At 36.1% G+C, this 25,799-nt stretch overlaps 1 protein-coding gene across 1 annotated transcript in view; it reads right to left on the bottom strand.

The window, feature by feature from the left end:
* Positions 1-582: 582 nt before the first annotated feature.
* LOC121329848 (cGMP-inhibited 3',5'-cyclic phosphodiesterase B-like) overlaps positions 583-25,799 on the bottom strand; it is a 68,093-nt gene continuing 42,876 nt past the window's right edge. The window contains exons 2-16 of the mRNA XM_041275760.1: positions 15,747-15,797; positions 12,905-13,153; positions 12,674-12,816; positions 11,407-11,507; positions 10,400-10,610; positions 10,016-10,107; positions 8,434-8,597; positions 7,087-7,212; positions 6,432-6,543; positions 6,123-6,236; positions 4,808-5,007; positions 3,426-3,629; positions 2,914-3,075; positions 1,793-2,045; positions 583-1,142 (exon numbers count right to left, since the gene is read on the bottom strand). Of these exons, the coding sequence (XP_041131694.1) occupies positions 916-1,142; positions 1,793-2,045; positions 2,914-3,075; positions 3,426-3,629; positions 4,808-5,007; positions 6,123-6,236; positions 6,432-6,543; positions 7,087-7,212; positions 8,434-8,597; positions 10,016-10,107; positions 10,400-10,610; positions 11,407-11,507; positions 12,674-12,816; positions 12,905-13,153; positions 15,747-15,797 (2,409 nt within the window). The 3' untranslated portion in view covers positions 583-915. The remainder of the gene's footprint in view (positions 1,143-1,792; positions 2,046-2,913; positions 3,076-3,425; positions 3,630-4,807; positions 5,008-6,122; positions 6,237-6,431; positions 6,544-7,086; positions 7,213-8,433; positions 8,598-10,015; positions 10,108-10,399; positions 10,611-11,406; positions 11,508-12,673; positions 12,817-12,904; positions 13,154-15,746; positions 15,798-25,799) is intronic.

Raw genomic sequence — 25,799 nt, 5'->3', positions numbered from 1 at the left:
GCTATTTTTTATCTAAATGCTTCTAAATGTGAATCCTGAGTAACAGTGAAAAAATATATATAGTAAAACAAAAAAGGAAAAATAACCCCTCATTAAAACCTCTTTCCTGTTCTGTATGCTATGTGGTAAACAACAATGGACTTTTCTGAGTTGATTGAACTGACTGGCCACTGCATTGCTGATTTTCTTTTTTTTTTTTTTTTTTTTTTTTTTAGTTTTTTATACAGAAAGTAAAAACCAAACAGGCAGGTTATACACAATGATAAAAGGCATCAAAATTGATGCAGGTGATTTTTAGAATTTTTTTTTTTTTTTTCAGTCAAAACTTCAGAGCTTGCATGTGTTCTAATGTTACTGTCTGCTTTTACAGTCACCAAATTTATCAAAGGTTCTGGTAAAACTGTAGTTTTCAGAGAAATAATGGTTCGTATACAGTCTGCACTGAAGTGTTCAGTACTAGTCTCAGACAGGCACAATGTATTTTTTTTTTTTGTGAAATCTGAAGGGTACTCTGAATCACCTACATTTCCATATTTTCACTGTTCACTTTGGTAACTAGTGTCATTAGATTTTTTTAAATTGTTTTATATCTCTAAAGTACCTCATGGAAAGTAAGCATTCTGTGTTCAACAAGGCAGCATCACAGCTATCTAACTTTACAACACGGAAGGCAGTGAGGCCCTTACTTCATGTTATACAAGCTTGTTGTTTATTTATTTTCATTAAGTATGCTTTTTTTGTAATTATTATTATTATTATTTTATTTCCATGGGTGAAAGTGCATAGGAGTGGGGTTCCCGCTTAATTCACGAGAATCCTCTCACAGTATTAAGGCCTTTTCTACGTAACATGAAATGTGTCTCTGGTGTCAGCACAGCACAGTGTCCTTTGAGTTCCAGCAGGACTGTGTTAGAGTCACTTTTTCTCCTCCGCCTGCTGTCTCTCCTCATCCTCCTCTGCCTCCTCCTCAATTACCTGGATGTCATCTGATGTTTGAGGTAAAGATGAGTTCTCAGATTGCTGTTTATTCAGTTCAGACTTGCTCTTCTCTTCCTCTTCGATAACCTTCTTCCACACTTTGTGATTTTCCGTCAAGTGGTGCATGATGTTGCAGAACATCCGTCGCCTGCTCTTTCTCCTTTCTGCGGGAGGGATTTTAACAAAAAAGATTCAGAAAACTAATACGTGATGGCTGAATGCTTTTTTCCCCCTTCTTTTTAAACAATTACTTAAATGGGAGTAGTAGGGTAATTGTCACAGAATGAACCTACTACAGGCTGCAAGTGAACTGGCAAGATAATAGTGACAGTCATGTTTGGAATATCATGTACAACAAAAATTGACATTGATATATATATTAATAATGTTGAAAATATATATTTTTACATTACATTCTTACTGTTGGAGAGCTCTCTTTAAAAGACTCATAAATCCTATTCCAATCACATCAATGATTTAACTTGTTACAGCATATTATGCTGACTAGGATGAACACATATAACTTAATCTGGTAATAATAAATTGCACAGGACTGCAGCAGCTATGAACGTCACGACTGGCATTTTTTAAATTGTACATCAAGTAAGTGGCCTGGATTAAACCAAAACACTAGCACCGATGTAGCCATTTAGGTGCAAATGAGACAGTGGGTCATAATTATAAAGGTCTGGCTAGTCACCAAACACATTGTTACTTGACTGCTCTTTTAATGGTTTCTGAACGAAATGTCTGACAGCACTGCTATAATCTATATCCATATCTCATTTAGTAGAGGACTGTGATCTGTGCTTACTTGGTGTGATGTCCTCTTCCATGTCATCATCTTCTGTTTCTATTTCATCTCCATCTTCATCTTCCTCAGCACACTCCGGCACCTCCTCATCCTCTTCTATCCAGCGGCCTGGAAGCAAACCGGCTGCATCATACGAGTTACACAGCGGACCAACAATATGTGTGATGAAGGACTCCTGCAGCTTTGCCAGTTGAGGTGAAGACCGGTCCATAAACGGGCTGATTGGTAAACCAAGATTAGACTCTTCATCTCCCTGTGAACAACACAGCAACATAGAGGTTTGCCAAGTTACATCCTGATAGGTGACTAAAAAATAATGAACTAGTAATTCACTTTAAAGTTTGTCACATGCAATCCACAAATGTTAAAATAGCAAAGTGAAAGTATGTGCCATGAGAACGGCATTTTTCCTTGACCTGCATGTCTATAATTTACCTCCACTGAGTCCATGAGACATTATATAAATCTACTGGGGTATTTAGTAACTATTTCTGATTTACACAACCCCTTGCTTCACCAAGCAACAAAAAGTACTAAAATGATGTTAAAAAACCAAACCACTTAAGATAAGAAATGGAAAGTGGACACAGTAATGTCTTGGATCTACTTTAAATCATCTACTGCAGTTAAAATGTCAACTCAGTGCTTCTCTGAGACATTGCTTACAGTGACAACGTATCAAATGTTTAGGTGCCATTTCCCCTGACTTACTAGACAAAATCAGATAGTTTAACTGTGTTATACTAAATAAATTAAAAAATACCACACAGTAGATATATACATATATATTATACAGTATTCAAATCAGTTTACTGGACCATTTCACAATATTCTCTCAGCCACTAATACATTGCCTTATAAATAATTTGCCTTATAAAAACATTTACAAATTAGTCAATTGACTCTCATTAGTTTAATTAGCACAACCTTTTTTTTCATTTAGGACTGGTTTATATGCCATCTAAACTTTCAGAATACTTGTCAGAATAATTTAAATACTTTTTACTCGGGTAAATCTCTTTTTTTTTTAAATCTTGTTTAATACTGTTGTTTTACCATAGGGATTTTCATGGAAAAGCTCCACATAAATTCCAATGAAATCTGTCATTGTTTTTAAGTACCTGTTCATAAAATTCATTGACAATGCCTTCTGTCCATTTTAAGTGCAGCTCACGGGCTTTCGCTGGGCCATTGATGTCTGCCAGCTTAATGCACACTTGGCAAACTAAGAGACGATCATTTTCATTAGTCCAGTCTATTCCTGGGCTGTTCACATCATTAACCTGTTTTCAGGCAGAAACAGAACTCTGGTCATTATCCTGGATAATAAGACATGTATTTAAAATAGTGTTCTTTTGTAAAGAAACATTCTTTGTGTATGAACAAGCTGCATGAATTGTCAATGCTAATGCTAAAAAACTTAGTGAACAATATAAACATGTTAAATAGTGATACTTGTCAGTGAATGAAGCCTTAAAACTAATTATACAGCAACACAAATAAATACTGCTCCTTACAATACAACAGGAATTGAAGTGGATCTGTTGCCAAATGAACATTTTTTTTCAGTAACAGTGGTTAAGTTTCAAGAGAAGACATGTTATTGCATTATCTGCTGAATCTGTTCACCAACCTTGGCATTAAACTCTGCAAGAAAATCAAAATGTTTCTTCAAATCTGTGGCTAAAATGGCTTCAATCACCAAGAAACGAAAGCGTTTAAACTCGACGTGATCCAGGCTAGACAGAAAGTTGAACTCTGGCAGGGACAAGAAGAGATTCCACGCGGAGGCTGCGTGGTGGTTCTCCAGGACTGAGCGGTCATTGTACAGCACAGCCTGAAAAAAAAAAAAAAAACACAACCTATTGGAAAGGTGCTCAGAACGTGAACATTTCCACTTCACAAGGACTGACATCAAAACTGATTAGAGAACGAGGAAAATAAGTACTGGTGTAACTGTTAGCACCTCCAGGTGGGTGTCTGATAATTTGAATCAGTTGTTTCAAAATTTGTGTCCATATTTATGGAGAAGTTGTAGGGCGTATCATCGTGTTAAATTACATGTTAAATGTCTCACAATAATTCAATAAATAATGTGGCCATTCAAATTAAGCCTTGAGAGGATTCATAAGGATAATTGTAAATCTACAGTTATATGAATATCAGATTCTGTTTGTTTCAGAATCTATATATATATATAAAATAATTAGTTTAATGAATAAACTGTAGTTTTAGCTGCCTATATTACTGATGCCAGCTCGCTACTGAGCTTACTTTAACCTCAAGAATAAATTAATCAAAGTTACGGTGCTCAAGAAAAGAGCCCTGTTAGTATTGCCTTTTAAGTAGATTCAACTGAAGTGTTTTATTCAAGGACAAGTTCTAAAAAAATAATACTATTCATTTAGAAATTATTTACATATCAACCATGAAAACTGACATTTTTAATGTTGGGAATAAAACAAAAACTGAAACGTGTGTTAAAAAAACGAATTGTTATTTACACATTTTCTGTTTTCATAGTCTAGCAAAAAGCACAGTATAAAGACATTGGAAAACACTACATTTACAAACATCAACCCAGATATAATGCTTTTTCATGATAAACATTTGCAGTAGAACCTTTTTTTTTTTTTTTTTTTTTTACACTGAGAAAAAAACATTTCAGGAATCATAAACGTATAAGCAAGAAGGAATGTCACCTCAGATTTAATAGACTATAGTGAAAAAAAAAAATGTATAGACTCAGTGATCGTGAAGACATTTTAGAAGGCCATTTGACAAGGTATGACACACAGTTTCCTAATCTAAAATGGTGCTTGGGTGATTATGCAAAAATACCAAAGACTGAAAATTAGCACTTTGCAAAAAAAAAAAAAAAAAAGAAAACTGACGATTACCGGGCAATTGTGAAAATTTGTGTAAAAGGAAGTTTAAAAAAATTATAGTACAGTGTGAGGAGAAATAATACAAACATCAAACATGCAGGTGGCATCACAATGTACATGCACTTACCTGCGGGGCATTAGTGGCTACAAGAAATGCATTTGTACGCCCAGGATGATCATAATCGTGCATGGCTGCTGCTACATACAGTGCCATCAGCTCCAAGGCAGGGATGTTCCAAGCCAGACAGCCATAGCTATCATCTTGTATTGGGCAGGTTTTAGAGGATGCATAGGCCACTCTGCCCGGGGAAATCCCACTGTCCGAGTCTTAGAAACAAAGGGTACTTATACATTAGACATGTTATCAATAAGAACATAAAATGAATGACTACTTCACAATTAATGTCAAGCATAGACTTGCATTTTTTGTTCAGCACCCACAGAATCTATTAGCGTTTCATTTTGTTTTTCATTCATTCATTCGTTTGGTATGGTATTTCGGTGTATATATTATTCCATTTAAAGTGCATGTGTAGCATCAACCAAACAAGCTGAGTGATGGGCATATTTTGTTTTCCAACAAGAGAATCGCTGTATTATTAAAGGTCATGGGGATTATGGAGCTGAAAGTACTGTGTTTATTTTTTTTTGTTTTCCGAGAAACCACTCAATACAAAAAATGTTAATCAAACTGAACCAGTACAGTCACAGAGCCTCGACCACTCTTATCCAATAGAACCTGCAGAATGAGAAATTCTGGAATAATGTAGTAAACAGACACCAAAGAATCGAATCTTGGTGTATATTTGCATATGTCTGTCTAACTTGCGGCTTAAAAAAAAGGGAGGATAAATATTCTTGTACCCAGATTTTCTTAACCCCCCTTTTGGGAAACTGCTTAGGATTTCAAGGAAATACACTGCAGGGTTCATTAGTCAAACAGTGACGCAGGCACAGCTCCATTAAAAAAAATTAAAATAGGAATCTGCAGTGTTAAAACATGCTGATCTCAGCAGCAAGAATAGATCTCAATCACAATGGAGCCTTTCTTATCTAATGGCAACTGTACTCTTGGCAGAGGGGGTAGATAAGTCAGCAAATGTTTTTAATTAAGTTTCTGTGGATCAATGGTACATCCAGTATCGTTAACAAAAATAGACATGAACTGTCCATTATGCTACTGAATGGACAGATATGATTACTTTGTAAATATAAAGACCTACAATATTTGTATATTGTTATGCTGAAACCTAAAATGGCACAACTGTATGAGCAGCATTTCAAGTGTGTTGATACATCTGTATGTGTTTCCTGTGTCAGAGAGAGAGAGAGAGAGAGAGAGAGAGAGAGAGAGAGAGAGAGAGAGAGAGAGAAATGGCTGGCCATACACAAATGTGAAAGAGCTGAAGTCGAGTTAGTGTATCTTTTCTTTTCTCCATTACCTGTGTCACTCCCATTGACGTGGTCATTGTGTATTTGCTGGAATCCAGGGACTGGTCGTGTTGTCAGGTACCAAACAGCATGAAGCACATCCGTGGCATGGACGCGATTATGATCTATTAAAATAACAACAATTATGTAGTCAGATGGTTCTTATAAATCTCTTATCAACAATAAAACATAATTATGGTATATAGCTTTCATTCCTTGTTCCTAAATATCCAACAAAGATTTCAAAGCGCAACAAAAACAAGCATGCAAGATCTATATTTCAGCCACTGTTTTTCTTTAACTGTGTCCACAATACTCACAAGGGATATCCCGGTAGCCATTCTCTAGTGCAGTGAAGTAGGCCATGAATTCTCGGGTTGGTATTTTAAAGATTTCAAATAAACCTGCATCCTGAAACAAGGTGTAACTGACCTGTAATATTTAAGTACATTTTAGTAATTTGTGATGAAATGTTTAACTTTATAACATTGTGTTAAAAATGAATATGGTCATTCACATTAAATTTAAAGGCTATTTAGCTATAGCGGTACACATTTCTTTCAGTCATGTGTGTGTGAAAGACTGCCACAACAAAGTGTCATCACATCAACAAAGTGGTTCTCTAAAAATGTTTATACACATATACTGTAACTATTGCAAAAGCCCCCATAGTCTCTATTTTAGTTTGTATTTTTGGCACCTTGACCTAGTCTCCTTTATGTATTCCAGCTTATAATGGAGACTATGAAGCACTGTGTACTATGAAGCATCTTGATACTAGACAGTACACAGAATAGCTAGATAGACTTCCAATGTAAATCATTACTAGAATTAGAAGATTACTTAATAACCAAACCAAGATTTACAGATCAATAGATAGATTAAGAGGAGGGCAAATTGATAGAATTACACTAAGGAAACTAACCACATAAACTGTAATGACTTATAGAGAAAAAGGTCAACAATTCAACTAACCACACTGAGTATTCTTCCTGATTTTCCCCCAGTCTTCTCCACCAGATTGAAAATGGGGAAATTCCAATTGTTGACACTTTCCATCAGGTCTTCCAGATCTTCCAATATCGGATCTAATGAAAAGTCCTGCCCCACACAGGAAAAAGGAAAACATATTTTACATTAGACGAATGTTCTTTTGGGTGAATTACGGCAGTGAACTAAACAACCCTTGTTGATGTGGGAAATCTGACCAGCCTTGTGTGTTTTAGATATGATGTGGCCAAAAAATCACTTTTTGTTAATTAGATCTCTACTCTGGTGCTAAGCAGATCTATAATCTGCATAAAATGTTACTTTATAAAAAATGTGCCCTATTTAAGTTTATTAAATAGGCTATTAGAACTATTAAACTCCATTGGGAGTGGAATGGCAGTCAATGATTTGTATATTTGCATTATTCTTTCTATTAATAGCAATTACCCATATCATTTAAAGAATACTGTATATTTGGCATAGATTTGTTAATTAATTCTAAAGACTATCATCAACATTAACAACCTATGAAACCTAGTGATAATGTCAAAGCAGATCTGGAACAGCTTTCTCAATTGTACAGATCCATTAAGCCACATTTTTTGATCTCCAGTGTTGCAGTACATGAAACATCATTCCCATTAGGTTTTTCTGATATAATTCTTCAACCGCTTAAACAAGATAACTTTGTAATTGAACACACTTTACAAAGCTGGGGAGACGAAAAATGACAAGAACGTCAATAAAAGTCAATGGCACTACAATACATTAATTGTTTCTGAGCTCTGGAAACTCATGTGTTATTTTATGTAGCTAACTGCAATTATAACGTGCAGTGCAAAATCATTATACTTACTCATCCCTAAATGTGTGTATTAAAATAAAAAAGGGTGCTTATGTGGGCTCTCTTATCTGAAGTGACACCAATAAAGTACCTTTAATAGTTTGGGGCAAACCAGTATGCAAAAAAAAAAAGGTGCAGCAAGCAAGAGAAACCTGGGGTGTGTTCAACTAAGCAAATGCTCAAACATTTTTTAACTTTTTTCACAAGCACAAGGAGGTTAAGTGACTTGCTCAGGGTCACACAGTCAGTCAGACAGTGGCAGAGGTGGGGTTTTGAACCAGTGACCTTCTGGTTACAAGCCCTGGACTTTAACTACTGGACCACACTGTTTCCAGAGGAAGCTGAACCTACTTCAAGTTTTACATTTTAGTGGCCTAATAAAATTAATTTTTGTCGAGCACAGAAGCGGTTCAAGCCGTTGAACTAGCATTGTTCAGAGTTAGTTACAAACATTCTCTTGGTTGAAGGCACCCCTGTTTCCCTCATACCTCAGTCTCTTTATTATTCAGTGCCGGCTCTGGATGCTGTTCTGGATCGTCTTTGCCTCTGCTGCTGCATTCTCTCGTGTATGAGTATTGTTCACTTGGTGTTTCTTCTTTCTTATCCGATTCCCTGAATAGTCTGTTACCACTTGTGCTTTCAACACCTTCACCTTCGGGGAAACAATATTCTTTGAGTACAGCTCTGGCCAAAAGTTTTGCATCACCCTATAGAATATCATTTTGTAGGTTTTTTTGTTGTTTTTTTTATGGCATGATGTTAAATAAAAGATTTAAATTATGCTCACATCATTTTTTTTTTTAACTGTACATAAAAGAAAACCATTCTTTTTGTTCAGTTTAGGTTTTTGTACATCTTGTAAAATAAACACAGTGCAACAACTTTTTTTTTTTTTTAAATTAAAAGTACATTTGGATTTATGTATGTATGCAGATACATGATGAAATGTGTTTCTCCCCTTCCCTTGAGAAGAATCCCCTCTGGGTAACAATAACACTTTTATATTTAGTTCTGTAGTATTTTTTTTTATTACATTATCTCCCCCACACAAAGACAATTAGGATATCATAAATCTGTTTATTTTTTATTTTTTAAAGATAAATGTCAGAAGTGCTTTTCGGTGAAAGATTTATCACATACTGTAGATTATGCAAATATGTTGACTATTTTGCACATAAAATATCTTGGGAATATTTGATCTGCAACATGGCCAGTTTCCAGAAATCAGCTGTACAAAACAGTGCTGGGTAAGAGGTTACTTGTCATTGTGTGTTTAGAGGTGGTGTTAAATGCAGATGATGGATAATACTCATTGCAGGATAACCTACACCTGTGTAACAGGCATACTAGCTGTGTGATGCACTACTGGCCCCTGCAGGTAAGGCAAGGTAATTAGTCAAAGTTTTTAAAGTATTTATTCAAAATGTATTTGACATCTCCATATTCTTAAAATACTATTTAATGATAGTATGGTAAATCAAAATGAACAGACACAAATCTTAAGATTAAAACCCTCAGAGTGCAGCCTTTTCTTTAATTGGCACATGGTAAAACATGAGTGGGTTCATTGTAAACCCTTCTAGTAATGTTAAAGGATTTAAACAGGATCAAAGGTTACATGAAAACATTTGACAAGATACATTGCTTCTACTACAGAATGACTGACATATGTTTCTGATTGGGTAAACATAATCTCAAAATAATTAACTTAATCTCAGAATAATGTGTCAATTTTTGATGACAGAATATATAAGGTTTTTTTTTAATACTACATGTTTTGGAACTGAATGAGATGATCAATTATTGTAATACATTATTATTACAGACATACCACCTTGCCTTAGACACTAACCTATATATTGATGTAAAAATTAAATCAAAATAGAACACTCATTACATTAGCACATAATATTAGTGATGTCATGGACACAATAATTGACAAAATAAACTGGATTGGCATGTGGATGCACGTGTCATTTCTAATATCACTGAGATCATACTCAAACGTGACCTTTCAGGACACTCTAGCTATGAGATCACACACAGCATTAATGGACCTTGAAACGCTACCTGATCGGCTATGCAGAAATTCTGTACCAGACTGTAAATTACTCTCCCCAGACTCCACACTCTGAATCGTTTTCAGCATCTGACGTCCACAACTAATACAACAAACAAAAAATACATGGAAGAAAACCAGGGTTAATAAACTTAGATATATACCATCTATTTCGATAAATGGTCGTAAAAGTTTTATAACATTTACAATGGAAACATTAGAAATTTACATTAGAAATTTTGAGAAATCTGGCCCATTAATTATATCATACAAAACTTGGTAATAAGTTGGAAGTTCTAGGAAAAAGATTAGGCATGTTTTAAATTCTGACTGAATTTAGCGCATCCATTTTAAAATCAAAATAATTCTGTATAGCAGACCATCAGACGTTTTACCTAGTGCAGTGAAAAGTGCCAGAAGTTCTGAACTGTGGCTGGAATTCTGTGGAACCCAGAGTGTATCCTAAAGGTTTATGAAGATTGACGCTTGGTTTAGTGAGGAAATCAGCAGTGTCTGGAAACTCCACTGGAGAGCGGGTCACCTGAGAACCGCCGACTACTGGGCCATGGCTAGGTGAGCTTACAGGACTCAGACTCGGAGACGTGCCTGCAATTAAACAGAGGACATGTTAAAACACATACAGAGTGACTGAATTGTATTTCTGACTCCTTCAATACAATCGCTGGATCCTCTCGTGTGGTTTTTGCTTTTTAAAAATTAATTTGAAGTCTTATCAAATGACAGACTGATGAGGCTGTAGGAATAGGATGCCTCCAAGATCAATAGAAACTAGAGGCAAGATGTCTGACTCCCTGTCTCCATTGACTTTAGCATTAATAGATCGCCATCTATTATGCCAACTCAATCGTACAAAGTAAAAAGGGAATAAATCAATGGTCACCTGAGTGAATTTAATTTATGTCTAAATAACCTTTAAGAGAGGAGTTACCTCAGGCCCTTGGGCTGAAGTCGGTCCCAAACCATTAAAAATCTTTTGTTTGCTACTCAATCTAATAGTAATGCAAGTGTAAATCGTGCCATGCAATTGTAACCCTGATGGCATCTATTAAATCAACAGAAATAAAACGCAAGGGATATACTGCTTATTGTACTTTGACTTCTTTTTAAAACCGTACCTTTCTAGTTTTTAGAAATTCTGCTAAAGTAAAAAAAAGATACACTCCGCTGCTACCAAAGTGAAAGTATTTTGTCAAAATAAGTACAAATATAGAAAACAAATGAAATGTGCAATGAAAAAAAAAAAAAAAAAATTTAGAAATACATAGGAATGGCATCTGTCAAAAGTTTAAAAGCATATCTGTCAAAAGCATATCACATACATCACACGACCCGAATTGAAATGATTCAGTTTGCTTGTGTTTGATATGTTTGTTCCACTTACCAGCCCGTCTGGATCCAATGTGATGTGTTAATGTTACAGATGAAGACCTCTGTTTAGGGATCGTCAGCAGGTTCGAAGGTCCATTTGGTTGCAACCCTTGGCTTAATAAATAAATAAATAAATAAATAAATAGAAATGCCATTTTACATACCTATAATATCACATCCTATTTCATATCTGAGCAGGTGTATTATAAATAAAGACATTAGGAAATACATAATCTAAAAGATAAAGCAAGCATCTGATTTAATGAATTTGTAGATGACATTACTGCTGAACTGTTTAACCTCAACATTACATTTTTAATGAGTATTCAAATAGGAACAATAGAACACATTTTTTCTTTAAAAAAAAAAAAGAATGAATTTTGACCAAGCAAAGCCCCAAGTCCATAATTAAAGCAAGAGGAGGGTTCAATTCTCCTGGGTCTCACACTGACAAGTATTAGTGTCTGTTAATGTAAATTGCCTTTCAATCGTATTATGGTCCCTGTATAAGCACTGCTTAAAGTGGCCATCCAAAAATACATGTCTCCAAAGCTGTTTCAAAATGCTAGTCTGAGGTAGATAACGGCAAAATTACATTTCTGCAAAATATACATGATAATGTCAGCTGAGTGCTGTTCACATGGTCACTGCTTACTTACTGGAACTGCAAAAGCAGCAATTAAAGACTACAGTACTACATCACTAACTGTAAAGAATGCAAAGCTAGTGATCTACAATTATTTTTGTTCATTTAAGTACATAAACAAATAACCTGGGAAATGACACAACTGTATACAGACTTCTATCTAGTGTCAAATGAATGCACATCACTAAACCCGCTTACTATGGTGGACTTACAATGAAAATAGTACTACGAGCAGAATCAGATGGGCATAGTTCTACCCTGTTATAATACGGTTGCCAGGGTCCATAATCAGGAGACTGCTTTATTTGAGCCACGATCTTACCGTGTTATAACTGATTCTGCACTATAACAGGTCGCGTTAATAGGGGGTAGCACTGTATATAGGTGATATTCACATGAATAAATAAAAGCAGTAACCATGAAAGAGATTTTATATATATATATATATATATATATATATATATATATATATATATATATATATATATATATATATATATACACACATACACACACACATACATACATACATACATATACACACACACACACACTCACAAACACACACACACACTATATGCGCATTCATGAAACAAGCATGAGCAGTGAAACTGGCAGCAGAAGGTTTGTTCACCTTGCCGTAGTGAATTCCTGGTGAGGTCTCTTTCCATTGTTGCGCTCCCATCTAGAAGATGAAGACTCCAGTGGTGGCAGGCTAGAAGCCCCTGAACTCCTCCTTAGCTGTGGGGTGGGTAAGCTGCTCCTGCTAGTCATTCCCTAAGGGGTGAAACAGACCACAATGCAGGGTGATCAGACTGCAGGACCGAAATGAAAAGGCACAAAGAAAGTAGCTGAGGATTCCAACCTTGTAAGGCTTCCTTTCTCCCTTCTCTGATGGGTCCTCCATTTCAGTGCAGGGATAGAAGCCAGGGAAGGGGGTGAATGGGTTTACCCGTGGCCTGCAGGAGCCTGAAAAGGCCCCCATCAGGCTGCTAATACTGCGCAGTGAGGATATGACTTGCGGAGGGAGAGAGGAATCAATCAGCAAGTCAGACACCAGGTTGCGGGCTTCATTTATAACAGAGAGGTCCACTCCATTTCCACCCCCAGCACCCTGCAACACAGAGAATAGAGCACATAAACACATGTTTTATGTCATTTACATTTAAACAGTAGGGGGCATATAACGCTGGATTTTTCAGAACACCGCTACTTAATCTTTAATGTATGTAATCGCATATTGTATCAGCCAGCACCACAGCTGTAAAGTAACTGGATCTCTGAGGCCACCAAGTGGGCATACATGAGAATTACAGATTGTATAAAAATAAAGAACATCCATCTTAAAGATTATATACAGTGAGCAACTGTTTTAAATCTCCCAAGGGAATTCTGAGTGATAGGATTTCACATTAGACAAAGACACATCTTGTAATCTGTTGTCTCCCACGAAGATTTCCAACCAGTTAAATCAGAAACCTGACCCCACACCAAACACAGTAGAGGCATGGAGGCAAGGAAGATATTGTGATCAAGTAAGGGTGCAATATATTGCCCAGAAAAAAGCAGTCTTTTACAAAATATATTGATTGGTTTTTGTTAGAATTATTTTTAAAATGTGAAACCTCTGTCGGGACTGGCAGACAGAGTTTCCACTATGGTACAAACATCAACACAACTTTTCCACACTTACTTTGGCACCTTGCTAATTAATCTTGCCCCCTTCTGTGATTTTTTGCCACACATAAAACTTTGAGGTAGCACTGATGACGGAGACAGCACAGTAGCCTGTTTATGAAATTAAGCCATAAATGTGATCTTAGTTCTGCATGACTGCACATGTTTTATCGTACATCCTGTTTTTCACAAATTATATAACCACAGACTGCCTGACAGATGACTTTGGGATTTGTTTTATAGCAACACAAGCAGAGATGGCTGCAGAATAAAGTCCAACTGCCAGTCATGCAAAAATTACTTTGCAGAAAAATTAAAATAAAAAAATGGGCTAGGTTTCTTTAGAAATGTTAGTACTACAGTATCCCCATTTATAAATTAAAAAATTAAAAACTCTTACAAAAAGGCTATTATTTTTTTTTGTCCCATCCCAATCACATTAAGTTTCTCAGAAGTAAATCTTAGACTGATATTTTCATAGGATTACGTGAATGGGAGGCGTCACAAGGAGGCAAATGCTTTGGGATATTTCAAATTCAACTGAAGGAGCGAATGCAGGGAAGAAGAAAAGCTTGAGTCTCCTGCCAGACAATAAAGTCAGGGACGTTGTTTTACAAAGCATGAACCTGTTGCAAACATGTACTCATTTTAAAATTTTAAAAGTATAATAATCTCTTCCAGAGGAACATCTACTGGCAAGCAGCTCCAAAATACACATGCAATAACATAAGGAAAAAAAACAACCTTAACAATTATTGGTTAGACTCCATAGCATCACACAAACTCAGTGTGCACTCCACTTTCAATGTTCAAAGGCATTAGGCTTTGCTCTGCTTTAGCCCAATTTATATTTATTGTTGCAGTTTTTAGACCCAATGCATTGTTTTAAATTATTTTTCTAAACAGAGTACAGATGCACAGATTTTAAAAAAGATTGCATTTACAAATACTACAAGGCAAATGGCAAGACGTGTGCACAAAATTAAAATACACAACATTGAATGACCTATAAAAACAATGGTTATACGATCCTATCAGGAGCACACGGGTGGAGCCACTTCCAACACTGCAGCTGTGGCATAGGAATATGGAAGTACAAATAAAGTGCTTTCAATTCTCCAAACAGAAACTACAGTGTTTTGTTTAAATATACAGTACCACATAGCCTTGACGGGTAACAACTTATGTTTAGCCAATATAAGTACTATTTAAGAGTACCTTGAATTTTAACACAAAATAATAGTGTTAACCCCTCTAGTGCTGTGTTTATTCGGTGTGATCTTCCTATTACTAAATTATCTTTACAATGTTATCTGCCTTCAATAACGCTAGATCGTGGCTTCTCCAGTTTGAGGAAATGCTGGTCACGTTAAAGAGCTTTTTTATATTCTAGTGTAGCACTTGACATTTCATGTATGGCTTTGCAATTATGAGGCTGATTACAGATATTAGGTATGGGTTACTGAAGACAGAATCAATGTCTCATCGCATTTTATTTGGGTGTTCAATATTTAAAACATTTCTTTGTTTTTTGATGTGCGAGTATGTGTCTGGATGTGCATTGCGAGCAATGCAGTCCTTAACATAGCAAGCTATGATGTTAACAAAATGTTCTTGTTTTATCCAGTTAGTACTTGATGTATACAGTTTATTAGTAAATATCTATACCAATAATTTACTTAAGACTTTGAAACAAGGCAAAACTTACCAGTATGTTGCCATACATTTTATTCTGATTGAGCTATGCCAAAAAGCTGACCCTGCCACAGGTAAAACACAGCTGTGTTTTCAACCATCAATGTTTTAACCTTGCTACATGCAGAAGGCAAGTCTTGAATCAGGCCTGTTTAACACCAGATTTTCTTGACAACTGGTGCCATCTAGTGCTCACTTCAAAAAAAAGTTAGGTTGAAAAAACTAAATTATGCAGGTGTTAAATAGGCTGTCCCATCAATTACAGGTACAGCACACAACAAAATCCTATCCTAATTTTCTTCTTACTTGAGACAGGTATTCTCTATAGAACTTACCTGATACTGTGGCTTGTACCACTGCTTCAGGTCCCAGTCCCAAAGAATCATCTGAAAATAGAAAAGAAAGTATTGTTTTAATAAGCTTGCCAGTCCAGTCTTAACTGAGTGTCATGTTTCATATACATAAACTACAGCAACACAGTAAAAAGAAAATATTGTGTGTGTTAACGCCCACTTAGTTTACTCATTTTCACATTTAATCTGTTTTTCATTTCTATCAGTGTCACACAGCATCTATACCAGTAACTCTGCATTAGCAAGACATTATTTTCAGATGCTAATTGTATAACTTTGTGTGCAGTATTAATACTGTCACATCTTTGAGTCTTCTATAATCTCTGTCAACGTGTACATTTTCACTGTACTGTATCAAGGCTTGTAACAATGCGTTGCATGCTTCAGTGTTCATGAACCCCACCTAGTGGGCACTTTCAGCACTACATAATCACCAAATAAGGCAGTGTTTTGTTTATATATATATATATATATATATATATATATATATATATATATATATATATATATATATGGCAAGACTAGTTGCTAAATAATAAAAGTGACATTTTAACAATGCTATTAAAAAGCAATAACTCACCACTCTCCTAATGGAAAAATACAAATAAAAAAGTTAACTTTTTAGTTAATTTACTGCGAGATTATTATTCTAACTTTAACTACTCATCTTTCAAGTGTACGTTGTGAAAACATTCAAGGGACATATTTCAAATTGTTCTCAATCTTTAAATGAACTCATACTTTACTGAATAGATTAACACTGCAACTCCAGAGCCTAATAACTAATATAGCTCCTTCATTAACCACTCCCGATTTGTTTGTTATTTATTTTGTATGACTAACATGGCATTTTCTCTTAAATAAATAAATACCAAGAGTAAATTAAAGACTGGAGTAACAGCTTTGAAAATATGACCCCTATGGTTACATGTTTAATAGTGTGACTTACTCCTAAAATATTCTTGCATCAAGACACATTTAATTTAGATACTGGGCTAAGGAAAGACTTGCAAAAGAGGTTCAAAGACTCTCAGTCTATACCAAACAGAATCACGACCTTAAAAATGACTCTAGTACTCTGGCAGCATACTTCAGCCCTAGTCTACAGGTCAGGCCCACCTTCTCCAGATGGATCAAAGAAACCAAGTGACCCACAACATAAATCTTCCAAGCACAGTGCGAGTATGAACATGTTTTATTGGTTTGCATTTTGTAGTCCAAAGGTCTAAGTTTCAGGTTTCTAACCAGACTAGTACATAAACAGTATCATCACAAACTGTGCCATTCGGAATGCAATAGCGAATGGTTCAGCAACCTCCAAGATATAGAAGAGCAGGCATTTAAATACATCTGGGGGGTAAGGAGTATTTGAGACACTATGAAATGACGCATTAGTCCTTGATGATGGATTACTTTCCTTTTGCATGTGAATTACAGGAATGTCACAAGAGAAAACTTACGTAAAACATCATCTGAACTGGGAGAATGAAAATTGTAGAGACAATTTTAATATAAAAAGGGTTTTGCTGGTCCTACTCATTACCAAACTGGTACATTGAGAAATTACTTTGAAAATGAATTTTGTAATTCGGTGAATTCTGGGATTTCCTTTTCGTTTTTACAATCGTTTGTTCAACGAGTGGACATCTTAAAGGAAAAATGCAAAAAAAAACAAAAAAAAAAAACCACACCATTTTCGAGAAACAGTAAGCACAAAATACCGGTAACGGTTGACGTGCACCCACGTAACACTTAACAGTGCCCCGTGAAACAGGGCCATGTGCTTCCTGGTTAAAATTATGTCGCAGAATGTGTTGGCAGAAAAATGTTAGCAAACAAGTCTGGCAACACAGAATGTACCACAAATTCAAATACTAAAATGCAAAAAAAGGTGTGTAAAATGTACTTTGTCATTCTGTTGTTTTGACAGCCTGGCCACTGCAGCTGACTGCAGAAACTTCCCATCTCTGCAATGTTGAAGCTCAGCCACTGGGTACCTGCATTGTCCAACATGTACATCAAATTCAGCCTTACAAAACAAGTCTTGAAGTGTTACTTTTCTTGTTGTATACCAATGCACTGTTTATGACTGACATCAACAATAACAATGTAATATTATACAGTAGCCAAATAAGACCTAAACTAGTAATTATCTTTCAACCACCCGACGCTACCGTACATTGTGCACGTTATACTGTAGTAAATAAATGTATCAAAATTTCAATATAAAACTCAAAATATAAATACGGATTACCACTTCAACTATATTTTGTGGCCCAGGGAGAGTGCAGTCTATGCAGGGATGGAAAGAAGACTCCAATTGCATAGCAGTTTCACCCATTCTAGGTTTTACTGCAAGCTTGATTAGCCACAGTGTGCATGCAACAAGCTCAGTGGTCTTTTTAAACTCATAGTAAAAAAAAGGCATGGATCAAATTGCTATGCAATGGGAGTCTTATGTCCATCCCTGTACAGTATATGTATGCTTATGTTAGGCCTTATGGATTATTATTGAGCAGATGTTGGTCTAGCTCCTTTAATCCGAGCAGCCTACACTGTTTTTTATTTTTTTTTTTTTTTTAATTTAAAAAAAAAAAAAAGATAAATGGACCGTTTCCCCATTATTTAATGTAATATTTGTCTGTTTATTACACAATAGTTAGTATAAGACCTAACTCGAAATATGTGGTCTAAAAGTGCTTCTTAAATTGCAACCTACAGTAGACAGTATTTCCTTTCACAGGATTTTCTGTTTTCCTCATTCTTGCCAAAAAACACAGAGAGCAGCCTATGTAGAGCCCTGGGTGAGGTGAAATATCAACTGGGGAACTTACCTGCCTACATTTTTATTCTTTCTTTCTCTCTCTCCCGACAGGTACAGTTAAGCTCGAGGTTAATACGATTAAAAATCAACCTTACTACTCCAGCAAAGAAAACACAAAACCACCAAAACCACACAAACGTTAACAACTGAATTCTCAGATCTTATCAACCCAAATTACGTCAATGGGGTTTATTTTCATGTTATCTCTGCAGACAGAAAAGTCACAAACTATGGAACCTACTGGCATTGTGCTTCATGAAAGAAAAGCGGCAGTAAGTGCTTTTACTTTATTAAGAGGGTTTTAATCCAGTTTGATATGTCTTAAATTCCATTGAGGTTTTAAAACACCTTATTGCTTCTCAAAAAAGTGTGGTGTGCTAGTTACGGCCTTTTTCTATATAGTTTTTTTTTTCATTGTTTTTTTACTTAAATATATTGATTAATTATGAAGAAAACACACTATTACAAGATTTTACACACATTTTTTTTTTTTTGTTACCAAAACGGAATATAAATCTGTAAAAAAAAATTAATAAATAAATAAGTTCCCGTTATAAAAATGTACATAACAGAAAAAAATAGCTGTGGTTCAAAAAGTAAAATATGTAGTTTACAACAAAAAAAAAAACAATGTATGGTACTAAATGTTATCTAAAATTCAGAAATGACAACAGAATATTAACAGGTCTAACAGGTCCTGTCGAGTAACATTATGAACACTGACAAAGAATGTTTTTTTTATATAAAAACACAAGGCAACAAGTTTATAGTCACTCTGCCACAAGATGGCATACAACATCTAAAACAGAAGGAAGCAAATATAGAAATACAGTGTAATCCTCCAACAAGATTAATAAAACAAATGGATTTTTACAAACACTATTTGAAAACATCACTTTTTTCATCAAGCTCATCATCAGCTGCTCTTTAAAATATTCTACAAAATCACTCTTACTGCCTACAATAAAATGTTTAGCCTCATAACAAAAAACATTTTGATCTATGGTACAAGAGAAGGTTCTCAAGATTGTGTGTCAAAATTGTTTCTTGAAGCCATGTTAGTTTATCCTTTTATAAAAACATTTTAAAAATCTACCAAATGTAATTGAATGTGGGGTCTCCCTGACACTGTATGTTACCGTTATACACATGCATGTGTGGTTTTACTGCTTCTCCATGTAATGCAGCACTTGTGGTTGTGCATTCACTGTATATGCACCCATACCTGAAAAAGGACACGGAAAGAACTTGCAAAGCTCTGTCTCGACTTAGATTTACACAAGACGTGCAGGAAATCCTACCATATTCTTTATTCACCCTTAAATTATTGCATCTCTTGATTTATGGTCTCCAGCGTGTCTTTATTTAATCTTATTGTACTGTGCCATCATCCCAGAGTTATCAGACCAATATAGTATAGAATAAACACAATAAAAACAGACAATAAAAGCATAGACAACACGATTCAACATTAGTACATTACCAGTAGAGGTAAAAAGCAAGAAATACATTTTCATTTAAAATTTTCCCATCTACATCACCAGATCAACAAGTTTGTCATTTTGTAGTGTGACAATTCAAGCCAACACTATCAGCACCGTGTGCCAGTGTATTTGTTCATTTGTGTCTACAGCACAATTGTTGATATGCTTTGGTCGCTTGGGTTTTAATGGCTGCACTTTATGCTCGGCCTTGAATTACGTTTGTTTTCAACTAAATGTCTGTCGTAACATGCAGAATTGTAAATTAAATTCTCAGGTTACATATAAAAAAAAAAAAAAATAAACAAACAATAATAAAACAAAAATCAATTAAAAATACAACAGCAGGACAATCTTAGTAGAGTTTTCCCCTTTGAAGTTGTCACAATATATAAACCTCCGCTGGATGAATGAATGTAAAATTATGGCCCATATTTACAGTTAATAAAAAAAGGATAATAAAACCGATGGCAAGTCCTGTGCATCATATTAAAATATATTAACCTGTAGAAGATGATGCACAATTTTGGAGGCAACAAAACTGTTTAATCACAGTATGGCCAGTCTGTAGAGTTGTGTATAATGTGTCTGAAAATACCAACTTCTAAATCCACTCTGTTTTGCTTTCTGGGAAAGATTAAAGAGAGGCTGTATTGTAATAAAATTTATATATATATATATATGAAATTGAAATTTTTGGTTTCGCTTTTTTTTTTTGTCGAAAAGCCTTGGCCTATCTATAATAAATCACTGTATAACTATTTTAATTTTTACATGATCAGTTTAAAAAAAGTCAATACATTGCTGTTGCTTCTTCCGTTACCAATTAGTAACATGTACAATCAGCCTTTTTAACACATGTTGAGTATGAAAAAAATGTTCTAATTTAAAAATACCAATAAAATGTCTGCTTTTCTGAGTACTTTTATTGATCAAATGGAAAGGATTTGGGGTTGCTAACAGCATCACTGCCACAGTAAAACATTAGTTAAGTAAATAAGCATTTCCATGACAACCCAGGACAGAATTAAGCAAACACTGACTGCACCATAGAAACGTCACAGCATAATGAAAGAACTGTATGAAACCCTCTCATATGAAAAATGATGCAGCAAATTCAGCATTTTCAAAGTTCTCCTAAACAATTACAATATGCATGGTAGTACTCATCCTGTTCTGAAGTGTAACACGTCATTTTCCAAACAAATTTATATATATATATATATATATATATATATATATATATATATATATATATATATATATATATATATATATATATATATATATAAAAATATTGTCGTAGGGTGGGACATCACTCCCACCCTGCAGTCCCTATAAAAATTCCAAATATTGGTTAGACTATGAGGTGTTTACCGTGCCCAATCTGATACCCCCAACTCCCTTTCACGGAGAGTCACCAAGGGGGGTGAGGAAAGTCAGTAAGGGGGGGGTGGGGGGGAGGGCAGGGGTGCAGAGAGATGGAGAGATCACTTTAGGACTTGTAGAATCGGAGAAATTATGTTTGAAGTGAGGAGTGTGTCAGTGAAACTGCAGTGAACAGGGGCGACAAGTGTAAAAAAAAAAAAAAAAAAAAAAAAAAAAGCCCTAATATTTTAACAGGCATTTTTTCCTGGATTTAATGTAAATCGTGTATTTTTTCCTAGATTTAACAACAAAAAAAGTCCAGATTTAGATAAAATACATAAATGTTAATAAACACATTCGTAAAAGTCGGAGTGTTAAGCGCAGCTCTGCAACATACAGTGCAAATTAAACAAGTCAACAGGCATGGGCTTGCATGTTAAAGAGCTATGCGCACCAGACACGAGCTTGCAAATCAAAAATAATTGAAACTATTTATTTAAATGGAGTAATGCACAACGCCAGCAAAGCGAATGCCGCGGACGAAGTGAGCAAATATAGAACTGCACCAGTGTCCCTGGTTATAAAGAAAATAAAAAGAAGGACGCCATATGTCAAGAAATAGCAGAACAATTGGAAACCATTGTCATGACTCTCTCTCTTTATTTCACCTTAATTTTAGTTCACGGGGCACCTGCAAAGGCGGAAGGGAATGGAATAGAGTGCTTGTGGGACTTGGGTGACAGAGTGTTAGTAACAAAGTTGAACAGACAGGACAGGTCCCCTCATGCTTGGAGGTCCACTAGCTGCTTGAGGAGTTGTGGAGAGAAGGGGACAAGTGGTTAGAGGAGGGAGGAGGAGGAGAAGAAACACAAAACGAAAGGCAAGGACAGGAAGTAGTGCACAGCTTAAATAGACTAGAGAGAGACTGACAGATGGAACAGACAGAGGGGATCCCCGGCATTACGCAAACCACACCCAGAAACCGGCAAGACGTGCACGACGCCATCTACTGGAATCGGCTTGGATGACAGAGAGAAGACTGAGTCATCCCCACCCAGAAGCAGATATTAAAATGCGGTCGCTTCTTTCTCCAGCCGGATGTGGACAGAAAAGGCAGGACGGCGTGGTTTCAGGAAAAACTGGCTGAGAAAGAGAGAGGAGAGCAGGCAAGTGCCTTCTACAGGGCCCCCCGAACTACGCTTAAAGTGACGGGGAGCATCACACCCTGGTTTTGGATTTCGTTTTAATAATGTTGACCAATAATAATAATAATAATAATAATAATAATAATAATAATAATAATAATCACATCAGCTATTTATCAAGCCCCGAACTGTTTCCTTTTTTAGTGTGTGATGTACACATGGTCTTTTGTGTTTTATTTTTCGCCTCCACAAAAGGAGCAAAAGGAGACAGTCTTTTCTTTTCATAGCTGCATCATTTTTTTTGTACTCACGCTGTACTCGTGTCGTTCGCTTCGCTCCCGGTGTGCACACTTTATTTTGTGAAAACCCAAGATTTAATTGCTGAACGATGATGTTTTTCAGATTTATCTCTGTCAGGTAAATGTTGAATTGCCAAGTTTAAAAAAAAAAAAAAGATTTTAAGTCACATGTATTTTTTCACTGATTTATTTGTTAGAAATGTTAGCTAAATGTTGACTTGCCAAGTGCAAACAAAACATTTAAATTTAGTGATTTATTTGTTAGAAACCCAGGTTTAACACGTCAGCTAAATGTTGGCTCACAAAGTGTAAAAAAATAAATAAATAAATATTGTTATAGTTTTAATATGGGGGCAACAACAAAATGTATGCTAAAAAAGGGGGGGGCTGCATTTTAAAAGTTTGCGCATCACTGCTGTAATACACAATGTACACTGAACAAGGTCGACAATAGTTTAGTAAACTGCAGCTTCATTATACCCAGTAGTTGATCTTTATCCCTCTACCAGGAACAAGAGATATACATGATGTAATCACCTAAAATGACACAATACAAGCTTCATCACTGTAAAGGTTAATAACTCACACCTTAGAACTCAACTTCAGCTTGAGATAATAGCAGAAGTACACAAAAAATAAAAACTTCTGATTTTACTGTAAATTGACTTACAAACAGTAGTCAATATTCCAACATGTAGTTGAACTGTATTTGCAGAAGCTGTCTAATAAGGCTTCTCCTAATAATGACTCCATACATTTCCTGTGCTGGCTGCTTTTTTGTCCATAAATGTGGTGACTATTTCAGGTATTCCCAAAGCTTAACAAGACTACTGACCATGAACACCTGAGACAGTATAGGGTGACACTGGATTTCAACATGGGAGTGCAGTAAACTGCAGCTTTACACTAAAAGAGAAAAGATTGATCTGCTGCATGAGCTGTTTGTTTTCATTGGAAACTTGGAGCCTGTAAACCGAGTCCTGCATTCTCACTTATGAGAGATGTGCCTCAGAGGCTTCGTACGTCACCTACCTCCATTATAATGCAATAAAAACAGTTCCCTGCAGTGCAAAGATGCTTACATTGAACAAGATGATAAAATGGATTATATTTCACAATGATAGCGTTCTGCACTGTCCTCTGCGAGAGAGTGTGTGTGTGTGTGTGTGTGTGTATGTTTCCCTTTCAATCATGAAGATGACCACCAAGCAATCTTTTGGGATATGCCTACCACAGGTCAGGTATTTACTGAGCATTTCATGTCAGAGCTGCCGATAGGTCCCGCCTACTGAGGGAATAAGTAGTCACTCCGCGGAGCTGACTTCCTCTTTTTGCTTCTCACATCAGGTAAGTGAAGGTAGGTATAACTAACCTGTTCTGTTGCTGTGAATAAGTCTGTTAAAAGAGATCTAGCTCTAATGTAGTTCCCCTTCAATTTACTGCCTGTATTATTGATGGAAGTCAGCTTACCACTTCCCCGGAATCAGAAACTCAGCTTCTGAAAACCGAGCTCAACGCCACACAACTGCACCACATTTTATTCTTATTCTTTTTTCAAACAGCTACATCGCTTGTGATTGCAGTCTGCTTTTCTAACCTTACAGAGGTCCCAGAACTGATTCAGGATCACCTCAGCTCAGAGATCACCTCAGAGGCTGACGTTACCCCTCCCTCAAGCTCACTTCAGGCACTTATGGAGAGAGCTTCCAAATTCCTACAGGTTCCCTGGACAGTAGCGCCTGAACAGCGCCGCTCCGCTTCCAGGTTTTCCCAGACTTTCTGGAAGAACAGTCCTCTTGGCACCGACCAGCCTCAGCACCAAGTGTCTCAAGATGCACAAACCCGCTGGCTTCCTTGGAAGGCGCAGAGGCGTGGGCTTAGCGGGATTCCCACCAGTGGTTTCTACCATCGCAGCCCTGGTGCGAGTCCCTCCTGTAGGAGGTCTGGCTAAGGACCCTGCATGCCCTAATAGCCAATGCAGGATAACAGAGACACAGGGAGGCAGCCCCAACGCCCTAGACAGCCTCCAAAGCAGGCTCTGCCTCAGCCTCAGCTGCCTCGGCAGGGCCCGAAGGCTTGCGGACTCAGACCCACCATTTTTAAATACCTTGAAATACCTCTCTATGAAGACAGCCTTTCTATTAGCCATCACCTCGGCTAAGCGGGTTAGTGAGCTACAGGCACTGTCAGTGCACAGTGCCTGTACGTGTATTTGGGATGACGGAAACAGGGTATCTCATTACCATGATCTTAAAAATTGCATCATAACTTCTTGGTAATCCCTTTGATGCTTGACCCCTTTTCAATTCACTCTTCCACATGATCACTGCAGCTAGTTTTATCCATTTTCATTACTGTATACTTTACACAATATGCACTTTTGTAACAGCCTTGATAAGATGAGTTGTATTTTTCTTATTTTCATTAAAAAAAAAAAAAAAACCTTGCCTTACATTTGGGCTAATATATAAATGTGTGTATATAAACAGGTTGGAGTTTGTAAATAAATAAATAAATAAATAAATAAATAAATAATACACTGCTGCATCTATTTCAGTGATAAAAAGAAACCTGCAAGATACACTTCAAGGTGAACATTTTCTACAACCAAATTATGGTAAGGAATTTCAAAGTTTTAATGCAATACTGCACAAAAATACTTGTCAACTATAAAAGCAGTTATTGTTACTTTTGCATAGTATGTGAGTCCACAGTATTTTTTTTAAAGAAGGATCCATCCATCCATAATTATCTTGGGCAGTCTGGGGGTCAGTTACTGATTATACACTGTATGTCACTTCATCCTTCTTTTCTGCTTTGGTCTCAGACAGGACAAAAACACATTCAAGAAAGGCTTTTTGATAGTTCTGGGATGATCAGTTCATTGCTGTATGAAAGGATGACTTTTCGACATTGTG

Source organism: Polyodon spathula, chromosome 17 (genome assembly GCF_017654505.1).
Source record: "Polyodon spathula isolate WHYD16114869_AA chromosome 17, ASM1765450v1, whole genome shotgun sequence".
Lineage (NCBI taxonomy): Eukaryota > Metazoa > Chordata > Actinopteri > Acipenseriformes > Polyodontidae > Polyodon > Polyodon spathula.
Note: the sequence above shows the minus strand (reverse complement) of the source record. Positions and strands in the feature narration are given on the sequence as shown.